The sequence below is a fragment of the Mytilus galloprovincialis genome, chromosome 1 (genome assembly GCF_965363235.1).
Source record: "Mytilus galloprovincialis chromosome 1, xbMytGall1.hap1.1, whole genome shotgun sequence".
NCBI lineage: Eukaryota > Metazoa > Mollusca > Bivalvia > Mytilida > Mytilidae > Mytilus > Mytilus galloprovincialis.
The window spans coordinates 81,973,933-81,995,257 of NC_134838.1; the positions used below are offsets into that span (position 1 = coordinate 81,973,933).

Genomic DNA, 21,325 nt, shown 5'->3' on the forward strand with positions numbered 1-21,325 from the left:
TCAAAAATTCATTTGTTAGTTAATAGATGAAAAATAACACAAAGGCGCTTCTGAACCGTATATTGTCCCTAAAGATAACAAAATTCGTAAACGTATGGCTATTACAAAATCAATCGTTTCTGTAGCAACATTCGCCCCATTACATTTGGGATTGGCAGTGCAGATACATCATGCATATGGGAATATGGGTCACGAACATTGATCAAAACTTTGTACTAACATTTCTTTTGTGTTTCCTATGCAAAGGTAAGACTATATCTGACGAGTTTGACCGAATCATGACGGTATTTACGCTCCAGATAGCATTTGTACTCAAAAACTGTGTTTGCTTTGAACAAACTCTGTCCTGCGCCTAACTTGTTCTTATACAAAAGGGACCTCGCATTCGCCTCGGGTGACTATAGTATATTTTGTGTTATAACTGCTCTGTCCAGACTTTGCAAAAACACAATATGTATTTATTTATAACTAGATACTAATTTTCACAAAATACACAACCTTTAAGATGAAAAATTAGAAACATTGTTTCAGCGCTTGAATTTTGTTTTTTTCAAAGATAGAAAAAATATTGAAATAATTTGATAAAGTGGTGTTTTAAACTTTAGAAAATAATTCTGTAATATACTATAGTGAAATACTATACACAATATGAAAGTTTATGGATGTGAAAAGGTCAAGGCCACTTCTTCTTTTGTTATGTCTTAAATGGAAAAAAATCAGAAGGTTCCAAATCAACGACATTTTGTAATGGCAGCTCTTCATATAAGTAGTCAAATTTGTCGTTTTAACATCGTTTATAGCATATACTTTTGATAGAATCGTTTTTGTAGCATTCTATTGAATAAATATCAGAATATTTCTCCTTTTTGTCCTTGTGGTTGAAATATTGATATTTTTAGGTCTAACCTTTGACCTCAATTTCACAAAATTGTGACCACTCTGGATTTTTACGACCCAACTTTTCTTATTGTACACGTTTTCCTCTTTCCATCGATATATAATTTAGGTGTGTGTTCTTCCGGACCATTAAAGTTTAAAAAAATGAACTCTGGTTGCAGTACTACATTTACTTGCCAGTCTTTATGATAAAGTTTTTTTTTAATAGTATTATATAATAACATTTATCTGTAAGTTGGAACCTTTTTATAGTGTAAGAAGATTTACCTGTAAGTCTATCTGATAAATTGGATCCTTTTTATAATCTGGGTCTTCTTCCTCCTCCACATCATCTAAACCTAAGATAAAAAAAAAAAAAGTTTCTGTTAAAAAAAATCTAACAATTTGGTACAAGAGTTGTCATGTTGAAGCCTTTAATGCTGACTATATGGCTTTGGTGAAGACAGTACTGTTACCTATAGTTACTTACATCTACATTATTTTGATTCCTTTCGATAGTTTTTATTGACAATTATACCAAATCTCCTGATTACTTAGAATATTTGACTGCCTCGATACTTTTGACCTGAGTACAATATGCAAGTTAAGTGAAATCTTCCAGGTATACACATTTGAATTTTTTTCATATTTTTCATGTCAGGACTTTATACAGTATGAGCTATTTTCCAATTGCTGAAGGCCATACAGTGACCAATAATTACTTATATCCATCTATTTGAACTCTGTGGATTGTTTGTTGGACAAGAGGACAATGGGACGAACTAGGTGATACAATATAGCCCAACCTTTAAAGAGAAAGAACAGACTTCCAATGTTAAAACAGTATACTCACCTTTTCTTTAGAGCAAGGAATAATAACAATTTGCCCTAATAAAGAACTATAAATTTTATGTGTCAAATGTGAATGCAATTTTGAAAATGAGTTCATTAATTCCTGTGTATATGTTTTTTTTGGTAGCAATGAAAATTTTCAAAGGAATAATAATAAATTTACCATTAATATAATCTTCTGACATCGCATCAATGAGAGAAGATAGTGACTGTCCAGACAAAGCTACTTCATCATCATTGTCATTTTCTTCTTCATCTCCCCAGCCTTCATCCTACAACAAGTAATATATATCAAACATGAACACTTTCCATAAAAAATAACCATGATACAAAAATATCACGAAATGAGACGATAGATGATTATACAAATGATTGTCAAAATTGTTCCCTTATTACACTTTTGTTTCCAATGAGACTGGAGTATAGAAATATTGTCAGCCCTCTTCTTCTCCTGTCCTGTAGTAAAACATTCCCTAAAGTCAGGTGTCCATTTTGGATGTTGAAGATATATATAAATATACTGCAACGTCTTGTAACATTGGGGAAATGTCACACTGTATACAATAAAGATCTCTTGCAACAACTCTCTTGAGGGGGTTATTAGGTGGCCTGTTGCAATAAAAAATTTCGCTCTGATGCAACATAGCCTCCTTTTCTACTTGCAGTTTAACTCCTTTTTGTACGAAATGTTAATTCATCGTTGTCCTATATAATTTTTTTTAAAGCTGATTATTTTTCTATTAATTATCTGCAGTTGGTCTGTTTATTAGCAGATACAACTCCAGAGCAGATTTTCTTAATTGCAATACAGATTGTTGTCTGTAAATCAAACATGGATGTTAAGAAAAAAAAGGTAGAATATTGTTCGTTGGAGTCTGAATACAACTTTTGTTTAATGATGTTCAAATTCAAGTCATCATGACATAGATTGATTGTATGTACTGTTATATTTGCTGCATCATGACTCAATTGATACTTGATTTGCAACAATCAAATCCTCAATTGAAAACTACAGTAGCACTGCTATACCTTATTTTTTTTTTTTTAAATTTATGAAATAACAAGGATTTTATAGGATTTTCAAATACGTTGGGTATGAGGAATACAATTATGAAATGAAAATAACGGTTACTAGGGATTTTTCTTTTGATAGCACTCCATGGATAAACGAGAGGATTCCAAATATCTGGCCAAAATTTAAAACAAGAGAAGCAAAAAGTGCTTAATACATAACATACCTCGTCTTCCTGACTAAGGCTGTCGTCTTTCTGTTTCGCCATGTTTTCTTCTATTTGGTTTGATAATTCATTAATTAAAAGTTTATAAATCTTCACTAAAACAGGTACTGTTGTCCATTGAGTAGGAGCTACAAAAAATACAATTAAATTGTTATATATATACTGATTAAATATCACATGGTCTTTCTATATCTCATTTAAACATTTTCAATAAGTTTTAAAAATTGCATGATAACTGTAAGTTCAGAGTATTGTGAGTTTTTTTTTATAAATGTTATTTGACTGAGTGAGTATAGAAATACAAACCTGCATTCTGATAGTGAATACATATATATAATGTATAACTGTATGCAGATTTTTCTAAAATTGCAATAACTAAACAAGCATTTTTGTCCTTTCTTTAAAAATCCCAATAATAAGTACATGCATTAAAACAGTATACATATTTTCATATTCTACAATTACTTAAGGGCTATTCCAGAAAAAATGTATGGGGGGGTTGGAAGGCACATTATATTAATATTACATGGTTGATGGGTATCAGAGCAACTTTTCACACTATAATTCTCAATTACAATAGTCTGGGTGGCGGGTGCTGACAAAAACTGCCTTCCAACCCCCCCCCCCCCCCCCCCCCTACATTTTTTTCTGGAATAGCCCTAAGAAAGAACTTTCTACTTCTTAATTTAGATATTTAGATTTAGCGCTGACTTACTATGTTTAGTTTTTGATCTAGTTCTAATTTCGTTAGTTTCTGGTTCAATCTGATCTCCTTGTACTGTAATATCCTGCAATCTTTTATCGTTACTTTGAATTGTATGAAGTAAAAGCTTACTCAAAGCTATTGCACTGAAATAAAAAAGAAAGTGGTAATTTTAAACGCATTTGGAATAACTAGCATGTACTTCAAAGTCATTTAGATTTAGCAAAAGATTTATACTGTAAATTCATAATTTTTGTGATATTGTTTTTATTACAGCAAAAAATTGCCATTAGACAGGTTTTGAAAAAAATAAATCTCGTATTTTCAATTGTGATGCTGTATCATTACTTGTATGCAACATTTCCTGAAATCACAAAAATAAATAATCTCCCATTTTTCAATATAAATCACAAACATATGAATGCAATTTTTTTTTTAACTTACAGTACTCTTAGTACAGGTTTTTCAAGTTGTACTTATGCTATTAAAACGTTTTAACCCGCTGCATTTGTTTGCACCTGTCCTAAGTCAGGAACCTGATGTTCAGTAGTTGTTGTTTGTTGATAAGGTTCATAAGTGTTTCTCTTTTCTGTTTTTTTTTTATATAGATTAGACCATTGGTTTGCCCATTTTAATGGTTTGCCAGTAGTAATTTTTGGGGCCTTTTTCTAGCTTGCTTGTTGGTGTCAGCCAAGGCTCCAAGTTGAAGATTGTACTGTGACCTATGATGGTTTCACTTTTACAAATTGTGACTTGGATGGAGTTTTCTCATTGGCACTCATACCACATCTTCTTATATCTATTGATTACTTAGTTCAAGCTAATAGCAATACAAAGGTCAATTTTAAGGTAACTTTAGAACTTACCAAACTTTTTTTTCATAAGAACCAAAGAAGAGATGTTGTCTTGAACACCATTCCCGTAATACAAACTGTAAAGCTGGTTTCCCCATTGGATCTGGTACACTTGTTAAAAATTCTAAAACAGCTTCTATCTGTGTGTTGATCAGCTGTGCAAATACTATTACTAAACTCTGAAATATACATCATAACCATAAATATTTAAACTGAAAGCATAACTTAATAGATAATGGATTCATGAACCTTTATTAATGTATGTTTCTTCACAAGTTTTGTTTACACAAACACATCATTTTGAAACTTGAGTATCTGAGTAAACATGTATGCCATTAAAAAATTTCTTCATATGTTCATTGAACTTTAATATTGGTGATAAAATCTGGAAAACGTATAACTATAAAGCCAGCCACATATTAAAAGTTTTCATTGCATGAATACAATCTTTACCCTAAAAACAAAACAATGATAATTTTATTTACAATAATAATACCTGTATGACAGTAAGTGTTTCTGCCTGTTGCATCTTACTCAGGACAGCTCTCAACATAAGATCTAAATTCTCGCCAAGCTGACTACCAACTTTACCAATCACAACTGATACTAATCGTCCAACAAATGATGCTGTGTGTTCAGATGTCTTAGGGTCTAATAATTTGGATATGACTTGAATTATATAGTACAATCCATTGTGACCTGTAAATGTATACAAGAGAAATAGAATATGAAGTTAGAGAAATAACAATATCTAACTTTTATAAACTTATTATTAACAAGGAGTTGCAATTTAAATAATCTTTTATTTTGCTAATGTGGCTAAAATGTTTTCCCAGTAGATACATCACTTATAAAAATTCATTTGATTTCAGAAAGACTTTTTAAAATTACAAAACAAAGATACTGATTGGATATTAGCAGGCATCTTAGATGCAAGATGCCTGCTAATATCCTATCAGTTGTTATTGGCTTTGAACTAGCTGTCAATAACTGTGAGTACTCACAGATCCGTACTTAGTGTACTCTTCTTGTTTGGATGTACAAGTACCCGGCCAAGTCCACAGTTTTTTAAGATGTATTTCTATTTATATCCATCTGATGAGTTTAACTTTTTTGAACTGATTTTTATAGTCAGTTCTTATGTTGTACAGTTACACCACTTTCCTAGGTTAGGGGGAGGGTTGGGATCTTGCTTATGTATGTGCCTGTCCCAAGTCCGGAGCCATTAATTCAGTGGTTGTCTTTTGTTGCTATGTTACATACTTGTTTTATGTTCATTTTTTGGTACATTAATTAGGTCATTAGTTTCCTTGATTGATATGTTTTACATTTGTCATTCCGTGGCCTTTCATAACTGACCATGCAGTATTGGTTTTGCTCATTGTTGAAGACTTAAAGTGACCTAAAGTTTATAATTTCTGTGTCCTTTTGGTCTCTTGAGAAGAGTTGTCTCATTGGGAATCATACCACATCTTCTTTATTATTATATCTAAATTCAAATAAAATAGAATATAACAAAGAAAGAGGCTTAGTCTAATAAAAAGTAACTCTTCTTATATAAATTTAAACCTGTGGAACAATACCTGGTTAATTAGGATATGTTAGTTTTCATTGAGATGGATATCAAAGGTATGTACGGTGTCCTAATTCAGTGTTAAATTCAAATAATAAGTAAGGTCACAACACTTCATAGAAATGCAGGCCTTACTTATTTCAGATGGACATGTTTCAGTTCTTGCAGCTATCATCAGGAGTAAAACATTGACAAAATGTTCATACCTGCGGCAAAATATCTTTTCGGCTAAGAATAGGGATTTGGCTCATATTCAACTGTCTGTTTCAAAGATGATTTCAAAACAAGGCTATTTTGGCAGTGTTTAAGTAAGTGTTGAAAGTTTGAAGTTCATATGACGCAACTGATATCTCAAAGACTTTGGTTCTGTGAACATCTGAAGGATATTTGTTTCCAGCCAATTTGTATTGACTCCCGATTAAATTTTTTATATACTGTGGATTCATTTACTTTCGTGGATTGATGAGGATGAGCATTTCCGTGGATATTGAATTTTGTGGCTTTGGCAAAATTTGCATACCGTAGATACTCGCTTATAAGTCGGAAGTTTGGGAGTAAAATTCAGAATCCAGAGAGGGGTACCGACTTATAAGCGAGATCCCGAGACCAGAGGAAAAATCCAAGCTTGAGAAAAGTGGTCAGGAGTGAATTTCCTGGTCAAAACTATGTTGGTGATTGTCAAACCTACATAAATCCTTGAATACAAAGTTTTTATTGAAAATAAATGACTACAATACTGTCTTTGTGTTTTATTTGTTCTTTGTTAACTTTTTTTCTGTCAATTTGTGTTGAATTTCCGACTGTTTCCGGTTTGTGTATTGATTTTCATGGTCAAATGGTTTGTGCATGAACCCAAAAGAAAGAGCCAAGAACCAAAAATGAAAACGAGATAACAATGTACCAACTATGTAAAAGGATGTATTCAGCGGAGTTATTGTGTCATTATTGTGATATCTGATATCAATTTAATACTTATAAATCATACAATAATCAAAAACAATTTTAAAATTCATTCCCAAGATCAAAATATTATTCATTAAAATGTCTCAGGTAAACAAAAAGATTACAAAATTGATTGGCAAGCCAATATAATCCAATGATAACCCCTAATTAAGAGACAAAGAGTTGTATTCACTAAAGGTGTGAAAAATATCAGTGATAGGTGAACAGATGACACTAATGAGATGGAAGTTATTTTAATATAAAGTTGATTAGCTTCACTTATTTTTTTTAATCATCACAATATAATAAGAATTATGAAGTGTACATGCTCTTTTAACACTGAGTTATGTGTGCTGTGAAAAATATTGATTGACTTTAAATTTTTTCAGGTTCATATTGGTTTATGTTCGCTTTTCTCAAACAATAGGTTGTTAGTCATACCCTACAAAATCATTGATGCATTACGTAAACAACACATGGCTAATCTGTAATCAAACAGTGAACAAAACAACAGGAATAAATACATCTTTATTATTAACAGCTATATAAATTATCATAATCAACATCAACTAAATTCAAACCAAACAAACATTCATGCAGAAAATGAATATAATTCCTGGATTTGCATTGGTTTTACCGGCGTTCAGTAACTGTCAGCTGCAAAACAAATGTCCAAATTTTGTCCGACTTATACGAGGGTCAAGACTAAATTCTCAGAATTTGAAGCTGAAAAGGGCATCCGACTTATAGTCGGATCGACTAATAGGCGAGTATCTACGGTACATTCTTTTAATAAATTTGTAATTCCTTGAACATATAAAAATTTGTGGTTCCCAATACAAGTACCAACCAAATGCACAAAAATTAGTATCAAACCAATATTAATGAATCAACAGTATATTTGACCTAAAATAAAAAAAATAATATTTACTTGTTCTTGCCTACCTTGTTCATCATGCCAAACCATAACTTGTTCCAACCCAACAGATGCAAAAGCTCGTAAACATTCACCTCCATTCTGTAGAAATAACAAGATCCATTATAAACTGTACATAATTCATTAAAAGAAGAAACTGGCAAATTAAAATTGTACCCAACAGAAATGTTACAAAAATTACATACATGGCCCTTATGTGCAAGTATAAATAAAAATCTGTAAAAAAGAAGACAAAGATTATGGATTGCTCACATAAAGCTTGATGCCAAATTTTAGGTCCCCACTCAAGATTCAAATAAACACAATAGGATGAACGGAAACAGTAGACTAAAAGACAAACAAGTAAAACTGTGAGCTACTGCTCACTGATGATACCCCCTCCAAATATTTCGTTTAACAGGAAGTTGTTGAGTGATGAATCTGAAAACACATCACACGGTAAAGCTGTTTTATATAAAGCCTTAAACCAAATTTCAGACATCCTTGTATTGTAGTTCCTAAGAAAAATGTGACGAAAATTTTCAACTTGGGTATTATGTGTAAAATGATACAAGTGTTTGGTAAACAGAAAGTTGATGAGTGATAAATCTTAAAACGCATCACACAAAAAATATTCATGGGACAAACGGACAGACGGATGGATAGACAGGGGTAAAACAGTATACCCCCACTTATCTGATGTGGGGGTATAAAAACAGAAGAAAAAAATGCTCAAGGCTAACATTTAGTGCGCTGTTGCCTATCAATCAATTTCTCATTTACAACTCTGCATCTATGTATGAAATAGTTGATTTTTGGATATTTTTAATGAAATTGGCACAGACATCAAGTTAAGAAATTAAAGAGTATTTAGACATTTAACTAAAGAAATATTTTTTTTACAGTCAGAAGGATCTGAATTCCAAGGCAATCAAAACATTACCTGCATAGTGGCATTGTCATCAGTATTGAGTGTAGCATGTACAACAGCAGGAAAACCTTTAGTCACCATACCATTGGATAATGGTCCATTACTGGATCTGACTAGGACTTCTAACAACTCTAACGATGTCTAAAAATCACATATATAACAACTCTAATGATGTCTAAAAATCACATATATAACAACTCTAACGATGTCTAAAAATCACATATATAACAACTCTAATGATGTCTAAAAATCACATATATAACAACTCTAATGATGTCTAAAAATCACATATAAAGTCATTTTACATTGCATCCAAAGTTTTAAATTCTTGTACAATATAAGAATGTCATAACTGAGGAAATATTTATCCAACAAAAGAAGTATAACTACATAAGAAATTGTCAAGATTCTAGTCTTAATTTATCTTCTTGAAAGCTTGAAAATAATAATATCATTATTATCATAACTTCTTCAAGAATAGCACTTCATGTCTTATGTGAGTAGTTCAATAGTTTTGTATAGATCAGTTAGAGGATATTTTAAGATAGCTCTTTATTTCCTTTTCTAAACTGTGATACATTTCAATTTACCAGAGTTAAAAGCATATATGTAATTCTCAGGAAGCATGACAGAAGACTAAAGAACATTGTTTTATCTTTTATCACAATTTGTATTTTATACTCCTAGAGAAACAAGTTTTCAATAAAATACAAATGTTTGCCCTGTTCAATGTTAGAAACAGCTTTTGAAGGGCTATTCCATTAATATGTTAGCAAGAGGATAGGAATAGAAGTTTAATTATTGAATGTGGGTCATGGTTTTTTACCCAGTATGCACCTATTACCATTATGCAAAATTATCTAAAAATTGGTTCTTGGTTGTACTGATATTTTGAAAGTCCTTCATACCCTCCCCGATACACTTTAATGGAATAGCCCTTACTATTTGTTGTAAAGATGTGTGGTTGTGTGCTACAAGTACATACCGATGGCATTCCAAGAGGAACTTTATCTGGAGAATGAAGTATGCTTGTCAGTGTAGGTAATAATCTATCTTCAAGTGACTGTCGACAGTTTTCATTTTCTGATAGTTCTCTAAATATATCTTGTACTATACCACCAATAACAGGATCTATTGATAAAACATTTATTGTATAACTATAGAATATAATTTTATGAGTTATCCGACTCTAAAGACTATTTGTGAGTATTAACCTAGGGTATGTACATATACATAGGCATGCGACTTGACCTATAGGTAGCAAACATTTTATTTTACAATCTTCTAGAAGTGTTGAAGAATCCTAATTTTATTGGAATAAAGACAAAACATATAAAACAACAAGTTGTAAACATGTACTCAAGTTCTGAACTTTTTACGATTGATCTTCAGGCCACACATTTTACAGTGTTTGTTATCAGCTTTTAAGAACAAAGTGGACAACCATACCAATACCATGTATGGGCAAAAAAGTGTAAAGAGTATGATGATAATGAATTGTTGTTTAACTCCCAGTGGTAAATACATCATGCATACAAAGGACAGGAAAACCATGTCTTTTTAACTTGCTTTGTACAAGACCTATACAGAGAGGAATTTTATGTGCTCTTGTTGTTCATTAAGTAAAAGTCTGCAGAAAGACACATTGTTCCGTCTCTCTGAGCCAACCAGTCATTGCTCTTTTTCTCAAATATATTGTGCTTTGTGGAGAAACAGCAAAAATACAATTTTTCAAGTCTTTGAATGATTTGACCAAGGTGTGAATCTAACATATGACCTCCTTCATTTCAGAATAGCAGGCTACTACGAGGCCAGTGAGGTGGTTTAAAATAAAAGAATGTCAGGAAAAGAGAACTAGAGGCTCTAAAGAGCCTGTGTCGCTCACCTTGGTCTATGTGAATATTAAACAAAGGAAGCAGATTGAAAATTGACTACAAAGTTCAATAACTCCTACAGGGGTCAATTGACCATTTCGTTCATGTTGACTTATTTGTAGATCTTACTTTGCTGAAAATTATTGCTGTTTATAGTTTACCTATATCTATAATAATATTCAATATAATAACCAAAAACAGCAAAATGTCCTTAAAATTACCAATTCAGGGGCCGCAACCCAAAAACAGGTTGTCCAATTCATCTGAAAATTTCAGGGCAGATAGATCTTGACCTGATTAACAATTTTACTTCATGTCAGATTTTCTCTAAATTATTTGGTTTTTGAGTTATAAACCAAAAACTGCATTTTACCCCTATGTTCTATTTTTAGCAGTGGCGGCCATCTTGGTTTGATGGCCAGGTCACCGGACACATTTTTTAAACAAGAAACCCCAAAGATGATTGTGGCCAAGTTTGGATCAATTTGGCACAGCAGTTTCAGAGAAGAAGATTTTAGTAAAAGATATATAAAATTTACGAAAAATGGTTAAAAATTGACTTTAAAGGGCAATAACTCCTAAAGAGGTCAACTGACCATTTTGGTCATGTTGACTTATTTGTAACTCTGACCTTGCTGAACATTATTGCTGTTTACAGTTTACCTATATCTATAATAATATTCAATATAATAACCAAAAACAGCAAAATTTCCTTAAAATTAACAATTCAGGGGCCGCAACCCAAAAACAGGTTGTCCAATTCATCTGAAAATTTCAGGGCAGATAGATCTTCGCCTGATTAACAATTTTATCCAATGTCAGATTAGCTCTAAATGCTTTGGTTTTTGAGTTATAAGCCAAAAACTGCATTTTACCCCTATGTTCTATTTATAGCCATGGCGGTCATCTTGGTTAGTTGGCGGGGTCACCGGACACAATTTTTAAACTAGATACCCCAATGATGATTGTGGCCAAGTTTCAAATAATTTGGTCCAGCAGTTTCAGAGGAGAAGATTTTTCAAAAAGATTACTAAGATTTACGAAAAATGGTTAAAAATTGACTATAAAGGGCAATAACTCCTAAAGTGGTCAACTGATCATTTTGGTCATGTTGACTTATTTGTAGATCTTTCTTTGCTGAACATTATTGCTTTTTACAGTTTATCTCTATCTAAAATAATATTCAAGATAATAACCAAAAACAACAAAATTTCCTTAAAATTACCAATTCAGGGGCAGCAACCTAACAACGGAATGTCAGATTCATCTGAAAATTTCAGAGCAGATAGATCTTAACCTGATTAACAATATTACCCTTTGTCAGATTTGCCCTAAATGCTTTGGTTTTTGAGTTATAAGCCAAAAACTGCATTTTACCCCTATGTTCTATTTATAGCCATGGCGGCCATCTTGGTTAGTTGGCGGGGTCACCGGACACAATTTTTAAACTAGATACCCCAATGATGATTGTGGCCAAGTTTGGTTAAATTTGGCCTAGTAGTTTCAGAGGAGAAGATTTTTGTAAAAGTTAACGCAGGACGACGACGACGGTCGACGACGGACGCCGGACGCCAAGTGATGAGAAAAGCTCACTTGGCCCTTCGGGCCAGGTGAGCTAAAAATTAATAAATTAAGCTTAGATAAATACATTACCACAAGAATATTTTAGATACACTGCTAAAGTAAGTGGTGTAATTTTATTCTCAACAGTTGCTGTGAATGCTTTGTCTACCTGAAATATACAATAATAGAAGCAATAGAGCCAAAGACATTTTTTACAAAAGTGAAACAATAATGTGTCTTAAGAACACCATGCCCATCATACATGAAAGAACAGAAGAAAAGCATAATACCCCTTACTATTGACGGTGGGGCATGCAAATTTTGGTATTCTTTACTTATCATTGTTTGATATTTGTTTGAAACACCAATCTTTATTAACGAGGGACATCTTCCATTCCTATGATGTAGGACCACATAAGCTTATGAAATCATAAAACAATTACAATTTACAAAATAACTAGTGAATTGTAATTGTTTTATCAATGGAGTGACAAATTTTTGTTTTTCTTGATAAATTTAACACCAAACTGATTTGAACTTTTGATTTTAGATTTATGAAATGAACAACTGTACATTATATAATAAGATACAAAGACTAATTTCTGACAAAGGCTGAATGCTATCTTTTTGGTTTACTCTTGGTTTGACCACATTTAATTGGTTTACTCCTGGTTTGTCCACATTTAATTGGTTTACTCTTGGTTTGCCCACAATTAATTATACCAATTATCAATTAGTTAAGAAAACAAACAAGAATGTGTCCACAGTACACGGATGCCCCACTCACACTATCATTTTCTATGTTTAAAGGACTGTGAAATTGGAATAAATTCTCTAATTTGGCATTAAAATTAGAATGATCTTATCAAAGGGAACATGTATACTAAGTTTCAAGTTGATTGGACTTCTACTTTATCAAAAACTACCTTGACCAAAAACTTTAACCTGAAATTTGCGCTATCATTTTCTATGTTCAGTGAACCGTAAAATTGGGGTCAAAACTCTAATTTGGCATTTAAATTAGAAAGATCATATCATAAGGCACATGTATACTAAGTTTCAAGTTGATTGGACTTCAACTTCATCAAAAACTACCTTGACCAAAAACTTTAACCTGAAGCCAAAAACTTTAACCTGAAATTTGCACTATCATTTTCTATGTTCAGTGAACCGTAAAATTGGGGTCAAAACTCTAATTTGGCATTTAAATTAGAAAGATCATATCATAGGGCACATGTATACTAAGTTTCAAGTTGATTGGACTTCAACTTCATCAAAAACTACCTTGACCAAAAACTTTAACCTGAAATTTGCACTATCATTTTCTATGTTCAGTGAACCGTAAAATTGGGGTCAAAACTCTAATTTGGCATTTAAATTAGAAAGATCATATCATAGGGCACATGTATACTAAGTTTCAAGTTGATTGGACTTCAACTTCATCAAAAACTACCTTGACCAAAAACTTTAACCTGAAGCCAAAAACTTTAACCTGAAATTTGCACTATCATTTTCTATGTTCAGTGAACCGTAAAATTGGGGTCAAAACTCTAATTTGGCATTTAAATTAGAAAGATCATATCATAGGGCACATGTATACTAAGTTTCAAGTTGATTGGACTTCAACTTCATCAAAAACTACCTTGACCAAAAACTTTAACCTGAAGCCAAAAACTTTAACCTGAAATTTGCACTATCATTTTCTATCAGTGAACCGTAAAATTGGGGTCAAAACTCTAATTTGGCATTTAAATTAGAAAGATCATATCATAAGGAACATGTGTACTAAGTTTCAAGTTGATTGGACTTCAACTTCATCAAAAACTACCTTGACCAAAAACTTTAACCTGAAGCGGGACAGACGGACGAACGAACGAACGAACGAACAGACGGACGAACGGACGCACAGACCAGAAAACATAATGCCCCTCTACTATCGTAGGTGGGGCATAAAAAGTCAAAAGGTTTAATGAGCATACAATTGTATAGTCTGTTCCAACTTATAAGTATTATATAAACTTACAGATAACACTGTGGCTATGGATTCTAGACACAAAGACAGCACATCTGATGAAAACTGTGTAGCTACAGACAATAATCCATCCATTATGTTGGGAAGGAATGGTGTTAGTACTTGTGGATTCTTCAGAGATTTAAAATGAATACAGTAACTATATACCGATCTTATGGCAGATACTCTAACAACTGCTGGTTGGGTAGGGTGGAGACCACCTATTGTAGACTGTAAAAATCTGTAATGTAAATATCAAATGTATAAGGTAGTTTGAAGAAAAACTTATCAATCCTACAAATAATCTTTGTTCATATAAAAATTCCAATAAAATTCAATAGTCTGTTAGTACATGGAAGTAAAATGCAATATGATAATTCCATGATTATGAGTGCAAGACAAGGCTTTTTGCTAGCTTAACCCTTTAGCTGATTAGTCCCGGTTTACCAGGATTCACGCTTCAGATAGCTGACGATGAGTCCCATTTTATCTGGATCGGAATACCTCTTTTATATTTCCAGCTCAAAATAGTGCAAACACGAGTTATCTTTTTTTGTTGAAACCGTGTCAAAATCAGAGAAAATTTACGGAATTTACGAGAATTTGAAATGAGGGAACATTTTTTTTGAAAGAATATGGAAAAATTAAAGCCAAACTAGTATACTTTTTTGACATAAAATGTCGTTTTATGTACAAAACACTTGGAATGGACATCGTTTAGTGTAAAAGAGGGACGAAAGATACCAAAGTGACAGTCAAACAACTCCTAAGGAATTTGTACAGCCTCATTAAATTTTTCAAAATTTTGCCGTTTTGGGTTAAAAAATTAGGATTTTGGGTCAAAGAGCAGAATTTTGAGAATTTCACCTAGATAATGCCGAAAAGGAGTTGGTCCGTTAAGGGCTGAATATGGCCTCAAATTTCAAATTCATCTGACGAAAGATTTTTGACACTTTCCAAACACTTAAGTGTCTATTTCAGTCGATTCAATTAGTTTATGTGAAAGATTTTAACTGATTTACTCATTAAAAACGCTCCGATTCAAGCTTAAATATGAAAAATTTATCAAATATCCAAAAAAATGTCACTTTTCAGATGGTTTTTGTCAAAAATGAAAGTGGCCGCATCGTGTTCATCCTCAACCTTTATATATATGTTATGTATTATCATAAAATACAACTTACATTTCAATATAAAGAAGAAACACATATGCGGCCACATTCTTATAAGGCAGAAACCGTCTAGAATTTAACTAAAATGCAAAATTTTTTAACATTTCAGTAATTTAGCATGACTTAAAGATGCTAGTACTCGATATGTGTGCATTGTATTGTTAAAAAAGCCCACATTTATGTAGCAGAAGCATTCTACTTTCCTATAAATAACTAAAAGTTTACTTTTAAATTTTTTGTAAAACTGCTATATTTTGAGGCCAAAAAGGGGTCATACTGGACCTACTCCTATGAAAATTTGAATAGTTTATGAAGAAAAAATTATCAAAACATGAACAAAACTGTGAACATGGTGTAAGTGAATGAACATGATAAAATAAATACACAAATAACTACAGACAAGTTTTTATTTACATTTATTATGCAGATCTCCCACTTGAGTAATAGTAGCCAGGGAAGCCATTGTCTCAGAGTAGCTTCTGTCTGGGCAGCTATCGGTGAAAGGGTTAAGGAGAGTCTAATAAGTTTTTCAATGCATCTTCTTTTTTTTTTTTTTAAAGATTTTGAAATATACAAGAGACAATTGTTGAAAAATAAGAACTTAAAACAGTTTTCTATGGTTGGGAGCCTGGTTATTAAATTTTAGTAATTTAGCAATAAAAATTTCGGCAAACTTTGATATTTCTATAATCTATCGGTTTTTTCTTCTTCTAGCAAATAAAACAACCGTTTTTTTCCCTTTTAAAGCTTGGTATATAGAAGTTTGGAAAAATATAAGCATATGAATAAAAATGTCATTATCATAAACTTCATAAATTTAAAAATACTCCCACTTTTAACATAACATATTATTTCTATTTCAGTAAACACAAAAAAAATATGATAAAAAAGTTGGATTTTCAATTTCATTAGATAAATGATAATAAATTCTCCATGATTACTATATTCTATATCAACATTAAGTTTTCAGATTCCTAGAGTTCAGTTACCTCTGTAATAAATCCGGTGTCATGGCTTCTACATATCTACTGGCAGCCCATAAACATCTACCTACTAGGAATGGAGACGCTGCAAATAAATAAAAGAACGAATAATAGTATTTGTTACTCATACACTTGTAAACCTATAAAATCATCAGATTGCCGGTCTAGTCAAAAGTTAAATTTCGTGTTTCATACAAGAATTATTAAAAAAAAATTAACTGAAAGAAGAAATCCATCAGACGTTATCAATTCAAAAGTTATAAAAATAAGAGATTATTTATTTACCTGAGTAATTCATATCATTTAAAACAACAGTTTGTAAAAATCCCATGACATCAAACTGTACTTTCCCAGTCTGAACATACTCGACAACCAAATTCATCACACTACCCATAGCTAGCATACATGACTCATGGATCTTCCACCTGAAACAGAAATCTATACTGTAAATTCAGAAATTATTGACATGTTTTTATTATTGTGAAAAATGCCACAGTGTTATTACTCAATTTATTTCACTTGACTGGTTAGAGTTTAACCAGTTCTCTCATAATAAACCAGTCCATCTATAGATAGGTGTTTTAGAATAAACTCATCAATGAAGTGTCCAGTCATTCTTTTGTAAATTCCTTTGATGACACTGATAGGTGATTAGAAATCAGTTATAATTATAACGGCAATCATCCTTATCACACACATCTTCAAATAGACTGTCCTTATGCAAATTAAAACATAAGCTCCGCCCGATCAGTTGAAATAACATTGGTAATATACTCGTAATAATTTAAACTCTTATTTTGAAATATTTTATATGAATTAAACAGGATTTTTCTCAATATTGCAAAACTTAGAATAACATTTTAGTCTAAAATGACAAAATCACAATAATAATTAAGCACACAATAATTTCTGAATTTAAAGTAACAAGTCATCGCTTTTTGCACAGCAAACATATACAAATTATAAATATCTAACCTGAAACAAAGAAATAAATGACAGAAAAATGAATTGTTCTTCCTAAATAAAAATATACAACTGTGTTTCTTCAACATAAAACAAACCATTGTTGTATATTAAAAGTCACAGAATGCTAATGTCTTACATTTATGGTTTGTATGTCTGAGAAAGTTTTATAGAGATAAACCAGATTATTAGCTTATAATTAGCCATTGAATGTCAAACAACAATGATCAATCTTCCCTTATAGATACATATATCATTTAGCCTCATTACCAGTTCTCATTGCCCGAATTCTTCTGTTGTTCTGATTCTTGTAAATGTTTGGTTATTGCTGCACATAAAGCTGGAGCACTTTCTGCCTGGAACTCGCTGGCTAATGACTGAAATATACAAAAAATACATTTATAATAACTTAACCAAAGAAAACATGAATTGAATGTCTTAAAATAAGAAAGAATATGTGCATTATAAACATGGGAGACAACTCACCAGCATTACATCTTTTGGGGAGATTCTGATATACAATATAGACAAGGAGACAACTCACCAGCAGTAAATCTTTTGGTGAGATTCTGATGTACAAAATATGACATGGGAGACAACTTACTAGCAGTGAATCTTGTGAGGAGATTCTGATGTACAAAATAGACATGGGAGACAACTCACCAAGTTAATCTTGTGGGGATATTCTGCTGTACAAAATAGACAAGGAGACAACCCACCAGCATTAAATCTTGTGGGGAGATTCTGCTGTACAAAATATGACATGGGAGACAACTCACCAGCATTAAATCTTGTGGGGAGATTCTGCTGTACAAAATAGACATGGGAGACATCTTACCGGCAGTGTAAATCTTGTGGAGATTCTGATGTACAATATAAACATGAGAGATTTCTTACAAGCAGTTGAGATTTTGATGTACAATATAAATATGGGAGACAACTCACCAGCTGAAATCTTGTGGAAAGATTCTGATGTACAAAATAGACATGGGAGACATCTTACCGGCAGTGTAAATCTTGTGGAGATTCTGATGTACAATATAAACATGAGAGATTTCTTACAAGCAGTTGAGATTTTGATATACAATATAGATATGGGAGACAACTCACCAGCAGTAAATCTTGTGGGGAGATTTTGATGTACAAAATAGACAAGGAGACAACTCATCAAGTTAATCTTGTGGGGAGATTCTAATGTACAATAAAAACACAAGAAATTTATTACAAGCAGTTGAGATTCTGATGTACAAAATAAGACATTGGAGACAACTCACCAGTAGTAAATCTTGTGAAGAGATTCTAACAGAATATGAAAAAGATTCATCATCTTCATCTTCTACAAACTGATCTGGATTATTGGACCACAATCTGACCTAACATAAAAAAAATAATTATTAAAAATTAAATCACATAAATATCTTCAAGGTAATATATTTTATAAACCATTTGGAGCCTTAAAAAAAAATTCATTGCTGAGAGAGAAAAAAAACTTGAAAAAGAAGGAAAATTGTATCCTTAATTCATTGGCACGAGTTGTGTGAATATTTTTGCTTTTCCTTGTCAGTTGATTTTGTTTTGTACTAGCCCACTTATTGGGAAATGTGAGAATGCTTCTTTAATGAGCAATTTGTCATTGTTGATAATTCTTTAAATTTAATATACACACCATTCACCGATACTGAATTGGCAATCATACCACATTTTCTTATTTTTATTTTGTCTAGAAACTCCACCATCGTTAATTTGAAGACCATGTTTATTTGTAGATTTCTGTTCATGTTTTTACTTTGTTGTTTGCTGATTTTTCTGATAAATATACATCTTCTTTTCTACTGAGTCCGTTTACCTACCTGATCATCTGTCATCTGCATATAAATGATAACATAGTATAGTATATCATTGACAGACTTCTTCACAGTATTACGGAACTTTGAAGTGTCTATTAAAACTTGTACAAATTCAAACACACTGTAAACCAGATTTTCAAATCCCAAAGCCTCTCCTGAAAAAAAGATACAATGAAAAACAATGTCAACTATAATCATAACTAAAACTAGCTGTAATTCAAAAGCTGACAGAAAATGAATGATTTTTCTTAAAAAAATAATTATAAAGGTATGAGGGGCAATTAAGAGTATTGTGATTGGTTGATTGGTGTTTATTGCCACTTTAAATACTATAGAGCTATTTTGAGTCAGTCAGTTTTTCTTGGTGGAAGAAACTAGAATTCCTGGAGAAAACCACTGACCTTTAATAGGAAAACTGACAATCCAAGTCAATTAAAATTGGAGTAGAGTGCACCTGCAAGAGCAGGGTTTGATCTCAAAACCTCATTGTTGACTGGCTAGTGATTACAGTAGTTGAACTATTGAAGATTAGTCAGCCACCGAGGCCCCTAAGAGTATGTTTAAATGGGTAAAAAATGGTAGGTATCATTCTTAATATATAATATTTTAATTAATCTTTACAGCAATTGAATAAACAAAGTGGAATGATGTTGTTTAGCTTTGAGGAAGCAGGAATAACTACATTTAACATGGTATGTTCAATGATGGCATAAGCCAACATAATAGAGCTTAACATTGATAAACTAGAATGTGTCCAAAGTACACAGATGCCCCACTCGCACTATCATTTTCCATGTTCAATGGACCATGAAATTTGGTAAAAAATCTAATTTGGCATTAAAATTAGAAAGATCATACCATAGGGAACATGTGTACTAAGTTTGAAGTTGATTGTATTTCAACTTCATCAAAAACTACCTTGACCAAAAACTTTAACCTGAAACTTGCACTTTCATTTTCTATTTTGAGTGGACTGTGAATTAGGGGTAAAAAGTCTAATTTTTTTACAGTATCTATCAAAATTTTTAAAATTAGAAAGATCATATCATAAGCAACATGTGTACTAAGTTTCAAATTGATGGGACTTCAGCTTAATCAAAAACTACCTTGATCAAAAACTTTAACCTGAAGTGGGACAGACGGACGGACGAAAGCACAGACCAGAAAACATAATGCTGCTTTACTATCTTAGGTGGGGCATAAAAACACAATAGAACCAACTTGATGTGAAGTTTATACACAATTATCGTTAATATTCTTATAGCTACACTATATATAAACTACCAACCATCTGAATCAACAGGGTCATTAGCATCTTCCATATTGTTGACAACTGTTCTTACATAGCTGATGAAATGTTAAGGAATTTTTTACAGTATCTATCATAAAATATAACACATGTTGCATGTGATGGCAATAACTCATACTTGCCAAATTATTTATAAAATTTTCATAGTTTTCATCGTATTGCAAACTGAATAAAGGATACAACTCAGCACTCTGTGTGAAAATCAACCATATAGGTGGTAAAATATCATTCAAATATGGTGCCATAAACTTTGGATGACTTTTTACTAACTGAGTTATGGCCTGCAAGTAGAAAATATATTTTATGTAACAGCACTACACATTCACTTTGGTACACTACAATATGGTTTACCTTTTATTGATGTTGACACTTCTTGCTGTTCTTTTTTCTTTCTTCAGTTGTAAAGATGAATTTATATATTATTAGAAGTTTACTATTTGTATCTGTCGACATGGACATATTTCTGTCTCTTTTTCTGAAGCTTTGATTAATATGCTGGAGTAAAGATGAAAACCAAATTTCAGAAATCCTTGTATTGTAGTTCCTCAGAAAAATGTAAATTTTCAACTTGTCTATCATGTGTAAAATGATAAAAGTGTTCGGTAAACAGGATGTTTTTTTGAGTGATGAATCTGAAAATGCATCACTCAGTATAGCTGACATATGCTAACCCTGAAACCAAATTTCAGAAATCCTTGTATTGTATTTCACAAGAACT

The 21,325-nt window shown here is 32.0% G+C and overlaps 1 protein-coding gene across 1 annotated transcript in view; it reads right to left on the reverse strand.

Annotated features, from left to right (window-relative positions):
* LOC143085669 (importin-9-like) overlaps positions 1 to 21,325 on the reverse strand; it is a 39,492-nt gene that overhangs the window by 3,440 nt on the left and 14,727 nt on the right. The window contains exons 7-24 of the mRNA XM_076262159.1: positions 20,788 to 20,888; positions 20,587 to 20,645; positions 19,302 to 19,453; positions 18,726 to 18,824; positions 17,722 to 17,828; positions 16,774 to 16,913; positions 16,495 to 16,573; positions 14,346 to 14,574; positions 12,413 to 12,491; positions 9,871 to 10,016; positions 8,898 to 9,026; positions 7,984 to 8,056; positions 5,020 to 5,222; positions 4,536 to 4,702; positions 3,682 to 3,815; positions 2,967 to 3,094; positions 1,892 to 2,000; positions 1,165 to 1,235 (exon numbers count right to left, since the gene is read on the reverse strand). Coding sequence (XP_076118274.1) covers positions 1,165 to 1,235; positions 1,892 to 2,000; positions 2,967 to 3,094; positions 3,682 to 3,815; positions 4,536 to 4,702; positions 5,020 to 5,222; positions 7,984 to 8,056; positions 8,898 to 9,026; positions 9,871 to 10,016; positions 12,413 to 12,491; positions 14,346 to 14,574; positions 16,495 to 16,573; positions 16,774 to 16,913; positions 17,722 to 17,828; positions 18,726 to 18,824; positions 19,302 to 19,453; positions 20,587 to 20,645; positions 20,788 to 20,888 — 2,205 coding nt within the window. The remainder of the gene's footprint in view (positions 1 to 1,164; positions 1,236 to 1,891; positions 2,001 to 2,966; positions 3,095 to 3,681; positions 3,816 to 4,535; positions 4,703 to 5,019; positions 5,223 to 7,983; positions 8,057 to 8,897; positions 9,027 to 9,870; positions 10,017 to 12,412; positions 12,492 to 14,345; positions 14,575 to 16,494; positions 16,574 to 16,773; positions 16,914 to 17,721; positions 17,829 to 18,725; positions 18,825 to 19,301; positions 19,454 to 20,586; positions 20,646 to 20,787; positions 20,889 to 21,325) is intronic.